At 43.8% G+C, this 17,811-nt stretch overlaps 1 protein-coding gene across 13 annotated transcripts in view; it reads right to left on the reverse strand.

Moving 5' to 3' along the window:
- SLC4A10 (solute carrier family 4 member 10) overlaps positions 1-17,811 on the reverse strand; it is a 1,044,586-nt gene that overhangs the window by 138,612 nt on the left and 888,163 nt on the right. For all 13 annotated transcript variants that reach the window (XM_069224249.1, XM_069224250.1, XM_069224244.1 and 10 more), the window contains exons 18-19: positions 9,304-9,465; positions 4,714-4,965 (exon numbers count right to left, since the gene is read on the reverse strand). In XM_069224249.1, the coding sequence (XP_069080350.1) occupies positions 4,714-4,965; positions 9,304-9,465 (414 nt within the window). The remainder of the gene's footprint in view (positions 1-4,713; positions 4,966-9,303; positions 9,466-17,811) is intronic.

A 17,811-nucleotide genomic window follows, 5' to 3' on the forward strand; every position in this document is an offset into this window, starting at 1 on the left:
TGTAGCCATGGTACCCCCCCCTCAGGAGTGAACAGGTGTACAGAAACTGGAAGAGCTACCATTCTATGAATGTGCAGATGGTGTGTTTAGCCGACCAGTACATCTCACATGTGAATGCCAAGTTTCCTGGCTCAGTGCATGACGCTTACATTCTGAGGAATAGCAGCATCCCTTATGTGATGGGGCAACTCCAGAGGCACAGTGTGTGGCTAATAGGTGAGGACAAGGAGCCCAGACCCTGTGAATAGTTGTCTGGGTCGTGGGTTGTGCCTAAGAGTTAGTGTGTGTCTAACAGTTGTCCCTTGACATTTGCAGGTGACTCTGGGTACTGTTTGCAAGGTGGTTCTCCATCTGCAGGGGGTGGGGTGCTGGTGTTGTGGTCCTGTGGCGGTGCCTCCTGTCCACTAGCGCCGGCGGAAGTGGTGGGCTGTTCATCATCCAGGCTAGTGTCAGGGGCCCCTTGTTGTGCCACAGTGTCCCTCCTGGTGTTCACAAGGTCCTTCAGCACCCCTACAATGGTGACCAGGGTGGTGTTGATGGACTTAAGTTCCTCCCTGATCCCCAGATAGTGTTCCTCCTGCAGCCACTGGGGCTCCTGAAAGTTGGCCAGTACCGTTGCCATTTTCTCCTGGGAATTATGGTACGCTCCCATGATGCTGGAGAGGGCCTCATGGAGATTGGGTTCCCTGGGCCTGTCCTCCCCCTGTTGCACAGCAGTCCTCCCATTTCCCCGGTTTTCCTGTGCCTCTGTCCCCTGAACCGTGTGCCCACTGCCACTGCCCCTGATTTTCTTGGGGTGGTGGGTTTGCCTGGGTTCCCTGTAGTGGTGAACACACTGCTGCTTGACATGTCCTTGGGCCAGAGGGATGGGCCCGCTGGGTGGGTGCTGTGCTGTTGTTTCCTGAGGGGGGAGGCTCTGTGGTGGCATGTGCCAGTGTCACGGGAACCGACTGTCCCGAGGTCCCAGATGGGCCGGGCTGGTCATCCAGTTGGATAGACCTGCTGTCATCACTGTGGGCCTCTTCTGTGGGGGGAGTGGAAACGTCTGGAACCTCCTGTCCGGTGACATTGGGTAGGGGTCCTGCAGGGGTGTAAAGGCATGATTATTGCATCTGTGTGTGCCATCGTGTGCAATGGGTGGGTGACCCTGTACTCCAGTGCTTGCATTCATGTCTAGGACCTTGAGTGAAATTTGGTTTGGGGTCTGTGTGGGTATCTGTAGTGTACATGCTTTGGTGATGGGTGTCCATGCTTTGGTGTTGCATGCAGGGCTTGGTGTTGGGATGTGTGGGTTGTGATAGTGGGACATTTGTGAGGTGTTGGAGTGATGGGGGTGAGGGTGAGGTATGTGACAGCATGCAGGCAGGGTGGGGGATGTAATAGTTAAGATTTGACTTACCAGAGTCCTTTCCTCCTGCTACTCCTGCGAGGCCCTCAGGATGCAGTATAGCCAAGACTTGCTCCTCCCATTTTGTTAGTTGTGGGGGAGGAGGTGGGGGTTGGCCGCCAGTCCTCTGTACTGCAATCTTGTCTTGAGACCACGGAACTCACCTTCCCCGTAGGTCGTTCCACCTCTTCCTGATGTCATCCCGTGTTCTTCAACGCTGTGCCACTGCGTTAACCCTGTCTACGATTCTGCGCCATAGCTCCATCTTCCTTGCAATGGAGGTGTGCTGCACCTGTGATCCGAATACCTGTGGCTCTACCCGGACGACTTCCTCCACCATGACCCTGAGCTCCTCTTCAGAGAACCTGGGGTGTCGTTAAGGTGCCATGATGTGGTGTGGGTGATGTGAGAGGTGATGTTGGTTGTGATGTGTGAGCGGATGTGTTTGTGTGTGTTGTCCGAGGTGCCTGTAGATGCTACTGTTGTTTCTGGTGGTGTCTCTCTCTCTGGGCTTCTTTCTCAATTTTGGTCGTAAGGGTTTGTGGGTGATGTGGGTGTGTGTTTTATATTGGATTGGGTGTGTGGGAGCGGTGTGTGTATGTGTATCAGGTGTGTGTGTTTTGAATTGTCCAATGTAGTTGTGTTTTGTAAATGTGGGTGTATTTTGAGTGCGGCGGTGTGTACCGCCAATGGAATATCGTGGTTGAAAGACCGCCACATGGATTTGTGGGTTGTGACAGTGTGGGCGTATTCCTGTTGGCGTGACAGTGTCGGTTTTGTTATCGCCAGTTTATCACTGACCTTTAGTGTGGCGGACTTGTGTGGGTGTCTGGATTTTGGCGAATTCCGGGCTGTGGGTCGTAATAGCTGTAGCGGAATTCCACCGCCGCAGCAGTGTGTTGGCGGTCTTCTGCACGGTGGTAAGCGGGATTTACCACCAATGTTGTAATGAGGACCATACTGTTATTAAGTTATTCAATAAAGCCATAAAAATGGAGAATGGAAGGGTATGGAATCTGAATCAGGTTGTGGTTGTCAAACCAAAGTCAAGTGGTATTATGTCAGAGTATAATTATAATAACATTTATAAAAATGGTACACTTGTTGTTCCTGCTAATGTATGAGACAAATATGTTGGACAAGGAGGAAGTCTCAGAATACACAGATATCCTAGCTATTTGGAAGATTTTGTCAATAAGTGAGCTAAGATTCAGCTTCTGTTTTAGCTTCATCGTTTGTGGAAATTCGCTATTTTATGTCATTAAGCATGTGGCATTCTAACCAATGTTTAGCTTCATTTGTATTCTTATATAAAGCTATAAGGTTTAGTTTCATTAGCTCATGTATTTGTTTATATTATGTCATTTGGATAGCTTTTTATAAGCTATAGACTTGTCTTTGTATGTATTTTATAGTCTATAGTTATCTCTATGTTGTTACATAGAGAGAGAGAAGTGTGGTGTCTACAATTGTTTATAAATGCATGAGTCTGTCTCGTGGCAGTTGCAGGAAATATTTGCTCGTGGTTTAGAATGTTTGTATGTGTTCAGTTGTCAGTTGGAGCTAATTATTGTATCTAGCTTGGCAAAAGGATTTCAACAATGTCTTCCATTCCACTTTCATCTCTAGCTAACCCTCACTTACCCGATAGTAACCACAGATCTGTCCATGAACACCCACAGTTAAACAGAAATGTTGTCAAGATCTCAGTTGTAGGGTTTAAAGCTGTTAGAGCAGGTTTAGTAATTAAAATAATGTTTCAGTAGTCGTCGTTTTAAGTTAGCATAACTAGACCTTAAGTTGATATGACTGGGCTCCAGCCTGCCTATACTGACTTGCACATTTTTTCAAATACGAATGAAATGCTGGTATATTATTTACTTTTAAATCACCTGCTGTATTTGTTTGCATTGACAGTAAATAGCAGAAATAATGTCTATTTTGTGGTGTTGTGCTTTCCAGAATGCTGTGTCCTAATTGTACCCACTCTTGCAATAATTCAAGGACTTTTCTTCTTTCTGGGGATGACTCAGGGGTGTATTGTATTAAATACATGAAAATATGTAGTGTCATGTTTTTAGATTAAGGGTTAACATTAATTATGCGTTCTGAAAGCATTTCTGGCCGTGCTGCATTTAACTTATCATGTGTTTATGAAAATCTATTGGTTGTTGTTATTATTATCTCATTTCTCACCATGGCGTAAGTGTGCCTTTCAGTGTATACAACCCTATAAACAGTGTGTTTTGTGGAATGTGGAGCTTTTTGTCCATTTTCTAGAGGCAGACTTTATGTCAACCCTCTTACTGATTTTGTATGCAGATATTTTAGATGGCTTTTTCTTGCCGTCTACTGAGCAGTCCCCATGTCAGACTATAATTTGGCTTTATACTTAGCCCTTTTCCTCTTGATTTTTGCACTATATTCATCATGATTTAAACTGACTTGTTATGTTTTTCCTTTCTATAATGATTCTTAATTTTAAATAAACCTTCAAGGTTCTGACTTTGAATATTGTTTTGAAAAGGCTTTCTTATTTCCCTTCTCCCCTGTCCTGTGGGGCTCACATAACCCCAATCCTGTATTATAGCCATTTGAATGTGCAAAACACTGACAAAGTCAACCTTTTTAATAGCTCATAATCTTTTAAAAGTCACATGGAAATAATTTTGCTCAAAATCCCATACTTTACATTGTAACTGCTCTTTGAATCAATGCCATTACTCTTCAAATCTAATCAAACCACTAATTTAAGGTTTACATTGACCAATGCACAATATTTTGAAGCAAAGAGAGCAGAACACACTGATTCCTTGAACCTCGATGATTTCAAGATTTCACTGTTTTTCTGTGGACTTGATTAGACATCTTCATCCACTGTCAACTTATCAGAAAGGCTGGCTGCTTGTCTAATTATTTAAATAGTACACCAGTACGTTGCAACCATGGACCCTGTAACTGCTCATATTACCTTTAAACAAAGTACAGTTAGTGAGTTATATAAGCTGCTAAGCTTATTGGTTGGGGGGAAAGTGAGCGCAATAGGCCCATCATACATTGTCTTGCTATTGGCAATGCCACTGCACTTGCTGCACTAACAACAGGCTTGCCTCTGAAGTTAAACTCTTAATTCACTAGTGAGACATTGTACCCATTGCCATAATTACACTTAACAATTGGTGTACCATTTCACCAGAAGCTGAAACAACAGGCCATGCAGTACAGTGCACAGAATAAAATAATTCAGTGCATTATATTATACTGTTCACAGAGATATTGCTACAAAATATTTTAAATGTATTTCAAATCACCCAGCTTGTACTTACCTGAAGCACTCTTGTCATGAAAACAGAAGAGCCCATGAGAATGAAAATCATGAGCCCAGTAACACGTTGTTCCCGAATTCCAAGAAATTTTGGTTGTTCCCCTGGTGCAGAACACTCAGATTCCAACTTCAGGCTATTTACATGTGTGATGGAGAGCACAGTGGCAGCAACAAACCATGGTAATCCCATAATAGAGCACACTCCAAGCATTATTGCAACCATCAGCAGATCAAGGTGATAGCCACATCCTTTCTGTAAAGAAAACATAAGACAAAAAGCGCAAAGCATCAACAAACTCACCTGTATCATAGACTGAACACTAAGCCCAAATTTAGATTTGAGGTGGGCTCACAAAACATTTTTGTCTGGCTCTATTGCATGTTGTTGGTGGTACCTTAAAGCAATGTTTTCTTTAATGTACATATTTTTCTCTCATGCTAGTTGCTGCCTCCATTTGTTTCTGTGATAGTATGATGCAAGACCAGTGCTTGACCATGTGTTGCACTTGACATAACCAAAGGCTTAGCTGGAATACATTTGAGCCTGTTCTGCCACTATTAGAGCAGTAGTAGAATTTCAAGTGAATATTGTGAATAGCAGCAGTAATACTGTTTTGTGGCTGTAGTTTGCATTTGCCTGTGCCTCCGTAAAACCCTTCTTTAATTTTCTTTAGCTAACTCATTTTGTAGTAATAATTTCTCATTTTGTAGCCACTTCTGCTTGTCTTTCCCACATTTATTAATAAAATATATACCTACTTGTGCAGTGGTCCCTGCACACAATGGTGGAGATCTCCAAACAGAACAAATAGGAGAGGAGAAGCCTTAAATGTTTGGCCAAAGGCTTATGAATTACATTTTGTAGTAAGTTAACAGTCCAACTGGAGTACTACCAAACTTACTCCAGGACCAGGTTTGTTACTCAGGCCCAAAGTGTTAAATGAAAAAAATAAAATAAAATGGACCCTCTTCAGCACATATCTCTATGAACAAATCCACATTAAATCTTGGCAAAAATGAGGTGTATACTCTGGATCAGTATTGTAAATCGTTTTATCAACAACAAAGAGCCCTGGCAAATTTGTCAGACCAGCCCCTGGGGGGGGGGGGGAGTTTGAAGCATTGCTGTTTTTATTGGGGTCCGAGTTTGCAGCATTCAACCGCTTCAACACCAACCCCCACCCTTCCAGCCTCCTAAGGAAATGCCTGCACTCTAGGATGTCCAATAGCCATATTGCAACCCTGGCGGGTGGATCTGGCTAAAGACGACCGTCCCCACCAGGAACATGATTGCTGATGTGGTGACGGCGGCCTGAGTTGTACTAAGCCAGGGCGGCGCTGAACTCAGCACTAACTGGCTGACTACAACTCAGCTTTCTGCTAGCCTTTCCATGGCAGGGACCCCGCCATGGAAAGGGAAGTGGAAAGCCAATGCCAGGGTGCACAGGGGGGCCCCTGCACTTCCGATGTCCAATGGCATGGGCAGTGCAGGGCCCCCCCTGCCAAGCGCTGACAGAATGCGAACTGTCTGCTTTGCAGACAGTGTGCATTCCGAGGGTGCTGTGTGCTACGGCATTGGCCTCAGCTCCCTTAAGGAAGTTGAGACCAATATCATAGCACCGTTCCCACTGGGCAGCCTAGTTGGAACCGTGTACTACAATGTTCCAGACGGTCAGCCTGACTGGAACATTGTAATATGCTCGGAGGGGATGTCACCACCATGGCGGTGGTGTCCTCCTTGTGAATTTAGCGGTCCCACTGTGCGACCGCCAACCTCATAATGAGGCCCTAAATCTGAAGTCCCCAAGATTAAACACTTTTTCCAATGGTATTTGGGTCAGAGTAAGAACAGTAAATCCAAACTCCCGAAAATCAAAAAGGTTCCTGAATAGATGAGGGTTCAGAGTTAGTGTGCTAAATCTACACTCCCCAAAGTTAAGCACTTTCCCTAATGAATATTGAGTGGTAGCTTAAACAGTATAGCACCGAAAATTAAACAATTTGCCTTATGGGTGTGGGTGTAGAGTTAGAATAGTAAATCTGCACTCCCCAAAGCAATTTCCACAGTGGTAGAGATAGAATTAGAAACGTAAAACTCCAAATGAAACACTTTCCTTAATATGTTTTGGGTTGGAGTAAAAATAGTAAATCTGCACTTTAAAAAGTTTCCCCAATAGTGATGGCATGTTGTAGAGGAAGACATAGTAGTGTTTGAGAAATGGTTTCTAGGAAGTATAGTCCTAGTTTTCTTGAAAAGGGTAGGACCTTCATAGGTAACATCACAACCATTTGGCAACTTTTTAACTTAGAGTATAGAGTGTAACTGTTGTGTTTGAGCATATCTTTGGCATAATTCTTGATAGCTGTGCTATTTTTACATTTTTTCTATGAATTTGTATCAAGTAGGGTAGCTCCTTTCAAGATTGCCTTTGAAGGATTTATGCCACCTTGTCAATGCAGTATCAGTTTTGACTTCCTGGGATTGTGTACAGATATATGCATTTCACTGTACTAGGTGGAACTTGGATTGATGTCTGTGTCTTGAACGTTTCATGTGCCCATATTAAGGTGTCTTCAACCTAGCCTAAGAAGGGTGTTAGCTTTTCTTTATTTGCTTTACAGAACAGAAATTCTGGTAGTAACTTACAGTGTTTTGTAATCTCTGTTGGGAGTACATATGCCAGGGTGATACCTTTTTATTTTAAAGGCAAATTGAGTATTGGCAAAGTTGTCTGTACTTAATGTGGCTTTTTGGAGAGGTCTTCATTTGACCAGTTTGAAAAGGAAATAACATTCTCGTATTGCTATTTGAGTGTGTATTTCAAGGTCTGTTTTAACCACTGCCTGTTCAAAACCCATAACTATTTTTTGTGGATAGTTGCTATTAGTTTTGCCGTTTACAACTGTTAGCAATTCTTTGATTTGTAGTGCTCTGTTTTGGGGGCAATAGTGCATGAATTGGCTACTTATTACTGTCTTGATGTTGCAAATGAAAAGTGGGTAAAAGACGGTAAAAAAGATTTAAAGTGTCAACCATTAACCATGGTATGTATATTGCTAACTGTGTGGCAAACAATAACTAATTTTTGGTTATTTTCATTATCATAGAAAATGAAGTTCTTATCATGTAAATTATTTTTTTGAGGCCAGGACTATCTCCTCAATTCTTGTTGGGTCTCTTCTGGATTATCTTTTGGTTCTTCTGTTTCTAGGTATTATACTTTTTGAATATGGTTTAGATGGTAGTTGTCCCATTTCTTCTTCCGAACATGGGGAATAAGATCTTTTTAAATTGTTCCTGTTACTGCTGATCAGCTTGTTTGCTTCTTTCAGGTCTTGCTGCACTCTGTTACAAATGTGTAGTTCAACAATGTTCAGGGGATGATTGTGGCCGTCCACATTTCCGTAAATGTCATTAACAGTAGTTGCTAGACCATACCAGCTGTTAGACTAAGACTTAGTGCACTTCTATTGTGCTCTTTCATTGGCTGTTCATTCTTTAGTATATAGATTTCCAAGGCATCAGTGTATGTGTGGGGGGGGTCCAGTTATTTAAAAGTGTGTATGTTGCTATATTGGGCACTTTGGAATCAGTGAATGCTTTAAGAAATCTGTATTTAATTTAAAAAATGCATAGGCCCATAAGGTAAGAGTTATTTTGCACTTTGTACTTCCATTGCTTTTGCTGGTCTGTGCAGCACTTCACAGCTGTTTCGTGTTTTTTGCAGTTGGTTTTAGAAGGTTCACACTTTTAAATCTGTATTGGAAATATATTACAAATGAAAATGCATTTATTTATTAGACAACATGTATGTTTATTTATTTGGAGTTTACTATAATTCTTTAGTTACCATTCCTGCCCTTCCTTTCCTCCTGTAGTGTGGGATTCCAAGGTGCTGGAGGGCTTACACTTGGGCAAAGTGTTGGTCTCTTCTGCTGTGGGCTATCTGTGTTGCACTATGTGTGTTTGGCTTGTTCTGTATTTACACTCTTTTTATTGAGTTCTGTTTTCCTATTTGGTAGCTGTTTGAATTGTTTTGGTTTAAGTTGTAATTAATGTTACTTTTATAAATAATACTTTATTTAGAAGATGCTAACTAAAGTTAGACTTGTATTATCTGTTGCACTTATTATTTTCTTATAAATATTAAATATTTATTTTGTGTCTTACAATATAATGGGATTTATATTTCAGCAGATGGGATATCTACCACCGTTGTGAGAGAGAAACTAATCTGCCAAGATCTCAATCAGGCCTGTAGTATTTTATTGTCTTTCTTTCAAGTATTTCCTTTCTAATTGATAATGAAATTATAGTTTTTAATACATTGTTATTGTTATTTATTTTGTTGCATTACTGCATTCAATATTTGTTAGTCTATATTTTTGTTTCCGGTATTGTTGATTTTCCAATGTTTTGGATGATGATATTTTAGGGGTTAGCAAGGGAATGTTATAGTCATTTATGTTTTTTCTCACAATATGCTTATCTGACATTATTTTGACACTCAATATTGTCATACAACCCTTTTAAAAGCCTGTTAAAAAGGATAAAAAATCGAAAGTATAATTCATAGTCAAAGAAACTTACCTTAAGTTTATGTTCCTTTCTGTTAATAATAACAGCAGTAATTTGCTGATCCATAAATATAAGAATGGTGCAAAGTAACGCAGGAACAAAAGCAATTACCATTGTCCACCATGGATTGCGCCCCAAAGGACTAATAATCCATCCACGATCATCTCTGGTTGGCTGAAAAACACATTGCATGTTCTCAACTACTTTTGAAAATATTCATCAACAAATGTTATCTTTAAGTTCTTAATTTAAACATATATTTCAACAGTACTTATACACAGTTATGAACAAATCTGTTAACTGAAGAAGTGACAACGCTCTCTAAAAATACTCATTTATTGAAACAAAATGGGACAAGTTTTCTATGATGCAAATAAAAGACAAATTTTAGTCTGTGAATGACAAACTGTAGATAGGGCTTTTGTTTTCTTGCAATGTATTCCTAATGCTTGCAAACTTTGTGATCTCGTAACTTCAGAAATAATTATTCTTTGTTTATTCAAAAAATGAACACACCAATGATGAAGGGATCATGCAATGGAACTGATAAAACATACATGGAAATGATAATTATTACGCTAATGATGAAGGAGAGATCCAGACTGAAGACATACTTAAGACTGTATTAAGCCAATTAAGAGGGTCTGATTTGTCAAAGTTGTTTTCCTGGATTAGAAAAATATTAGATCTTGTTTAAGTCATGAAAGCCAATTTTAAGTATAGATTATGTCAGGGAACCCACTTTAAATCAGGTCAATAATGTTAGGATTACCATAAATCAGAAAAGGGCAGCCTTGTGTCTAGCTTAATACTGGGTAAAACGATTAATAAATTTGGTCCACATAGCTGGCTTTGTATAATTTTAAGACTGGACTGCTCTATAAATTTACTTCTTCATTTTGTCCTCTCACTATGATAAAATCCCCTACCTCCTGTTGCACACCCATTCCTGAAGAGCATTATGCATATAACTTATTAAATCTCATTCACAGGATACACACTAGTGATTCACAGCGAAAGTATTGGTTATGTTGTGTGGTCTTCACAATCAACATATCTGAGTTCATTATGTATACCTCAAATACTGGCTCAAGCAGGAATCAAACAAAACAACTATGCACCTCCAAAAAATATTCAATCAGACACATTGCAGGAGACCACAACCAGAGTAAGACCATGTAGAAACCACTGGGTGATGACAGTCCATCTTGTGCTGAAGCAGCCACCTAACTGAAGGCCACTAAGAAAACACATGTGTGGCACAGTGGCCAATCAAGCCTATCCAATATTCTAACAAAAAGAAAACAAATCTCTGTGATTGATCCAACCCAGATATAATTATCACAAAGGCCCTCATTTTAACTTCGGCAGTAAATTCTGCCTACCGCGGCAGCGACGGGCGCCAAAAGACCGTCGCTGCAGCTACCAGCCGTCCGCCATACTATGACCGGCAGCCGGATTTCTGCCACAAGAAGGGCAGAAATTCAGCTGTAGCCATGCTGGCAGATGGCGGTAAGATGGCGCTGCTGCCACCAGCAGCGCCACAACAGTAGACTGCCACCAGCCACATTATGACCAATAATGCGACCTGGCGGTGTTCTGCTGGCGGTAGCAGCGCTGCGTCTTGTCTCCTGCCGAAAGGCCCCCTGGATCCAGGGAAGTCGGGTCTCTGACAGGGGAGGGAGGTGTTGTGTGTGTGTGTGTGGGAGTGTGTGAAAGTTTGTGTGTGCGTGGATGCGGGTGTGTGTTGTGTGTTGAATTTGTGTGTGCATGTATGGAGGTGTGAGTGCATGTATGTTCTGTTATGTTAATGCATGTCTGCATGTATGATTGTAAGTGTGTGCGGATGTGTGTGTGAATGGATGTATGCATGTGTGTAAGCATGTGGGAATGGGTGTGTGTATGTGTGTGTGTGTGTGTGTGTGAAGGGGGTGTAAATGTAGACGGGGTGGCAGTGTTTGGAGAGGTAGGATGGGGTGGGGGGTAAATGGTGAGGAGGGAGGGAGATCCCTATCAGTGACAGGGAAGGAATTCCCTGTCACTTATATGGCCTACCGCCATGGTTTTCGTGGTGTTACTAATGCCACGGAAACCATGGTAAAAGGCAGGGTCATAATCCCGCAGGCAGAACAATGGCAGCCGCCGGGCTGGAGATGGAAATCTCCAGCCCGGTGGCTTTTACCGATGTGGCGGTCGGAGTGGTTCATTTGCGGGTTGGGTTTATAATATGGTGGTAAGTATCACCACTTGATGGTGGTACTTACCGCCACATTAACGCCGACCGCCGGGGTGGTAATGACCCTCAAAGTGTTGTGTGAAACCTCTGCCTTGCATAAGTAGTGGGTATGATCAGTTCCCCAGTACAATTGCTAAGTAAACTAAGGTCACTAAAAGAAGTAGTTACACTAAATGAATAACAGACAGCAAACATAAAATAAAAACAATCAGCCAATGGAGACAATGGAATAAGATGCACTGTCTTATAGCATAAGGACCCCATTAACCTAGATGAACACAACTTCACCTTAGTTTTATTTAATCTAAGGGCATTTTGATTTGTAAATAGCTACTCCATCCTGAGAGAGTACAGAATTGCTCATCTCAGTGATGGCCTAGCATTCTTTTCAAAACATAGTCTGAATTTCTTAATGGCAACACACTATGCTGCATTTCAAGATACCACACATTTCCAGACTACTGCCCAGGACATAAACACAGTGTTACACTGCCAGTTCTTTCCTAGATGCCATATCTAGACGGTCTTAATATTAACATTCACTTACCCCATCAAACACTACAGACTCCTACTACAGGTGTATTACAAGCTAATGTACAAGCTCTACTATCCTCATTCTCCATCAAAAACCACTAAGGTCACTAGAACTACACAAATTGGCCAAAGATCCCAAATACACCTATTTCATCATTCAGTGGAAAAGCAAATTAAACAATAGATTATTTGGGCTTTCCTTGTACAAACCACAGGGCTGTTCCATTCAAAATAATGTTCAATATCAACTAGCTGATGAAGCCAAACAACTGCACACAAGCCAATCAGGTAATCAAAAAATGATCTTTGCTACACAGAAACCAACGTAAAGGGCTGAAAATATTGAGAAAAGAGCCAGGCAGCAAAGGATAAGCAATATCAAACTATATTGTAGCTGTTAACTTGAGCCAACATATGCCTTTTAAATTTCAAGTTTAAAATACCCTAGCATAAGGTGCATAATGTGTGGAATTTTGCATGATGCAATTATGACATGCCACCTAATTATGCCACAGTTCATGACAAAAATTATAGCACTGCAGTGTGGTAACAACATGAGCAAACAGAATACGAGCATTTGACTTTTGTGGCAATTGTGTTGTTTGCACTATCTAAGTTCTTGCATAATTTTGCCAAACGTTTGTGCACATGTGTGAAAGCAAGTCACACAAATACTTTTGCTTTTTCCTCCCCTTTTTTGCTGAATTCATTTTTGTTGGCTTTAGGACTCTGCACTTTATCACTGCTAACCAGTGCTAAAGTGCTTGTGCTCTCTCCTTAAAACATGAGCAGATTGGCATATACCTAAATGGCATATTTAATTTACTTATTAGTCCCTAGTTAAGTGTACTACATGTGCTCAGGGCCTGTAAATTAAAGGTTACTAGTGGGTCTGCAGCACTGATTGTGCCACCCACCTAAGTGACGATTTAAATATGTCCGAGGCCTACCATTACATAGCCCGTGTGTCCAATTTAAGCTGCAGTGGCGACCTGGAAACTTGAACCTTTTGTCAGGCCCAAACCTTCCTTTATAATACATATAAAGCCCCCCTTATGCAGGCCCTAGACAGCCCCAGGAGCAGAGTGCAGTGTACCTAATAAGTTGGACATGTGCTGTTGTCTTCTATATGTACAGGTGGAGAAAACCTCTTAAATTCATTTTTCATCGCTGCAAGGGCTATCTCTCCCATAGGTTAACCTAGGAATTACCTTATTTTATCTTATAAGTGTAATTCCCAAATGGGAAGGTAGTACCCCTCTAAATTGTGTTTCTCTGGAATCACAATTTAAAATACTAACTTATTGTATAATTGTAATTATGAAAATGGCAATTTTAGAAAGTTGCCATTTTCTTACTTTAGTCAATTGGTGCCTGCTCTCTGTCTCTGATCGTATGCCTGGGGTGGGGGGTGATCGCTGGGCTTTGTGAATTCCTCCTAGACAGCGACACACAATGGGGCCATCCTGGGCAGAACAGGAGGGATGAGTTGGGCACAGCCTGCAGCTGAATAGGCTGTTTCCTGTCCACACACAAAGGGCTGCATAAGCCCCCCCTTCAGTGATTCTGGAGCCAAGGTAGGAAGGGCAGGGACTCTCTGGACTTTAAAGGCATGTCTTTGAAGTCTCCCCTACTTCACAGGAACAACTGGGCATAAGTACTGGGCCTCTGACACCACCACTTCAGTACACCTCTGGAAGAAGGACAGTTGTGCTGCTAAAGGACTGCCACTCTGCTGGACTGCTACTCTGCTGTACTTCTGGTTTGCTGTGCTGACCTGCTGCCCTCTTGCCTGGGGATGAGAAGGACTGGACCTACATCTCTCCAACCCAGAAGCCAGTGTGACTCCAAGAGCTAGTGGCTGTCCTCCTGATCTGAAGTCTCATGGAAAATAAATGACTTCCAACCATCTTGCATCTGCATGTGAACTCTGCTATCTGTGAGTCTGCCATGCCAAGTGGTGCCACCCGATTCCTGGACCCTTAGAAGTGGGCCTAAGTTGCTTGCTGCAACTGAACTGATGTAGCCTCTGCTGTGGGAGCAGAATCGCCACATCGCCGCTGTTGCATGGAGCAGAACTGGCACATAACTGCTACTGTGTGGGTCAGAAGGGGCGCAACAGACTTGCATTGCCGCATCTTGGGACCAGCGCATTGCTTTCGGAACCGCCACTGACCAATGCTTTCCCTGGCGTGAGCTACTCGCATCGGTCATCGACAGTAGTCTTAACGACAAGGCCAAACGTCTGCATTGCCTCTACTACATGGATCGGAACCAATGCACCGTCTTAACCTGCATCTTTGACAGTGGCCTTCGCATCACAAGTCCCATCAACAAGGATCCTCAATGTCAATAAATCAGGATTTCGCACAGCAGCTTTGCTGAATCTCAGAACCAACACATTGCCCCAGCTGTGTGAAGCATCTCTGCGCCAACACCCTCGCACCACTCAAGAGGCCCACCGTCAACCAAGAAAAGAAAAAAGCAGCCTGGTTCACAGACGAACTGATCACCTCCAAACGCACCTGCCAGAAACGTAAGAAAAAATGGCTTCTCGAGCGCACACCCGACAGCCTGGCAACCCAAAAGGAAGCCACCCGCAAGCACCACCAACTTATCCGACTCGCCAAACACTCCCACTTCGCAGAACGCCTAAACAACAACGCACACGACAGCAAGGAGCTCTTCTGCATTGTGAAGGAGCTCTCCAACCCCAGCACCAACGTCAACGACGTCCCACCATCCCAGAAACTCTGCGACGCACGCTCCACCTTCTTTAACCAGAAAATCGCCGCCACACCTCCGGCAGACCCCACCCCTGACAACTCCTCCTACGCCGACCGCCTCACCACCTGGACCCATGTAGATGACGCCGAAACCCAAAAGACCATGAACTCCATCCACTCAGGATCCCCCTCAGACCCCTGCCCACACCACGTCTACAACAAAGCCGACTCCACCATCGCCCCCCAATTTCGTAAGATCATCAACCTATCCTTCGATACTGCGACCTTCCCGGACAGCTGGAAGCACGCCGACATCCAAGCCCTCCTCAAGAAACCCAAGGCTGACCTCAACGACCTCAAAAACCTCCGCCCGATCTCCCTCCTCCCCTTCCCAGCGAAGGTCATCGAGAAGATCGTCAACGCCCAGCTCACCCACTACCTCGAGGACAACTCCATCATAGACCCCTCCCAATCTGGATTCAGACGCAATCACAGCACCGAGACTGCGCTCCTCGCCGCCACAGATGACATCAGACAGCAAATGGACAACGGCGAAACTTCAGCACTCATCCTCCTCGACCTCTCCGCTGCCTTCGATACGGTCTGCCACCGCACCCTACTAACTCGTCTCCATGAAGCCGGAATACAAGACAAAGCCCTCAACTGGATCTCCTCATTCCTCTCCGGCAGAACCCAGAGAGTCCGACTCTCACCCTTCCGCTCCGAAGCCACCAACCTCATCTGCGGCGTCCCCCAAGGCTCCTCGCTAAGCCCAACGCTGTTCAACGTCTACATGGCACCCCTCGCACAACTGGCCCGTCAGCACAACCTCAGCATCCTCTCCTAGGCCGACGACACCCAGCTCATCCTCTCCCTCACCACTGACCCACACACCGCCAAAGCCAACCTCCATGAGGGATTGAAATCTATCGCCGAGTGGATGAGAAACAGCCGCCTGAAATTAAACTCCGACAAGACAGAAGTCCTCATCCTCGGACGCACCCCCTCGGCCTGGGACGACTCCTGGTGGCCTACCGTGCTGGGACCCCCCCCTACTCCAGCAAAACACGCACGCAACCTCAGCTTCATCCTCGACTCCGCCCTCACCATGTCCAAACAGGTCAACGCAGTCTCCTCCTCCTGCTTCAATACCCTTTGCATGCTCCGTAGAATCTACAAGTGGATCCTGACGGAAACCAGAAAAACGGTGACCCAGGCCCTCGTCAGTAGCAGACTTGACTACGGCAACGCACTCTACACAGGCATCCCAGCAAAAGACATCCAACGACTCCAACGCATCCGGAACGCATCCGCCCGCCTGATCCTCGACATACCCCGCCGATGCCACATCTCCCACCACCTGAAGGACCTCCACTGGCTCCCCGTGGACAAGAGGATCACCTTTAAACTCCTCACCCACACGCACAAAGCACTACACAATGCCGGACCCGCCTACCTGAACAACAGACTCAACTTCTACGTCCCCTCCCGCCAACTACGCTCTGCCAACCTCACCCTCGCTCCCTGATTCCAACGCAAGACCTCCGGCGGCAGATCCTTCTCCTACCTCGCAGCCAAGACCTGGAACTCCCTCCCGACCCCCCTGCGCCAGACCCAGGACCTCCTCACCTTCAGGAGACTCCTCAAGACCTGGCTCTTCGACCAATAGCAGCTGCCCCCCCCCCAGCGCCTTGAAACCCTAACGGGTACATAGCGCTTTATAAATTTAATGATTGATTGATTGATTGATTTCAGGCCCACTCAATGCTTCGCAACCAGGATTTAGGTACTTTGGTTTAGCTGCCCTAACTGGGTCCTGTTGCTGGCCTGTTCTCCATCATAGTTGGTCTGAACTTTTGACTTTGTCCTGGTCCGTCAAAACAAAATATCCCTGGTTGGTGCTTTTTGCTTTTAAGCACTATTTTACATTTTGTTCTTCAAAATTCATAATTCAAGTTCTACTTTTTGGATTCTTGTCATTTTGGTCTTGTTTTATTTATTAAATAATTTAAGTTCTGTTATTCTAAACTGGCATGGGATCCTTTTCATGTGGTGTTTTCACTGTGTTACTGTTTGAAGTGTTGCACAAATACTTTACATATGGCCTTCAAGTTAAGCCTAACTGCTCTATGCCAACCTACCAGAGGGTGAGCGCAGTCTAATTTGGGGTTTGCTTGTGCCTTACCCTGACATAAATTGTGGTTGCTGCTTGACCAGGGCTCACACCCCAGTCAACTAACAACCCAATTTGTCACACACACCCTTACAAAAAACAAGATTATTGTGAACCTGAGTGCCCAGAGCCATGTGGAGGTGAAGGAAACTGTCAGTGACCACTGAGCACTCTGGAACTGCAACATCATTAGTGCGTTTAGGAAATTGCAGTCATCAAACAGATCCCTGGATGGTATCTTTGAACAATTCTTTTGGTGCCCATCCAGTGACAGCACACACAAACTTGCCATGCCTTACAGGCCCCAGTGACACAACAGGTGTTAATGGTTAAAGGAATGCAGCAATAGTAAGACCAGCTCAACTAGCAGTGAAAAGCTGATGTCTGCATGAACAAATAACACATGTATGAGGCAGGTGTCAGCTGCCAACATGTATAACTTCAAAAAAGCAAAATGATCATACTTTTACCATGCATGCCTAAATCTGGTAAACCTGTAGACATCCCTATGCAGACTTATCTGCAGGTGGGGTGTGCCTACGTACAATTCATTTTCATGATAGACAAAGTACAGATAATTACTCTGATCATGACCATAGCAATATCATTACAAATTTTCATTGGTATGATTGAATGAAATGAAGATGGTCCTTCTACAACCCTCAGGGAACACCTCATTGGATGACCTATAACTGATAGAGATACCCTATTCTCTTTTATTTTACTGTGGCATTTATATAGTATGGGCCTCACTAAAAGGACAGTGGAAGCCTTCACATAGAACAAAAGATTACAAAGGATTAGCTAACAAGATAGTGATTTTCCAGTGCGTACAGAAGGCTCTGTGGTTT

This window comes from Pleurodeles waltl, chromosome 3_1 (genome assembly GCF_031143425.1).
Source record: "Pleurodeles waltl isolate 20211129_DDA chromosome 3_1, aPleWal1.hap1.20221129, whole genome shotgun sequence".
NCBI classification, from domain to species: Eukaryota; Metazoa; Chordata; class Amphibia; order Caudata; family Salamandridae; genus Pleurodeles; species Pleurodeles waltl.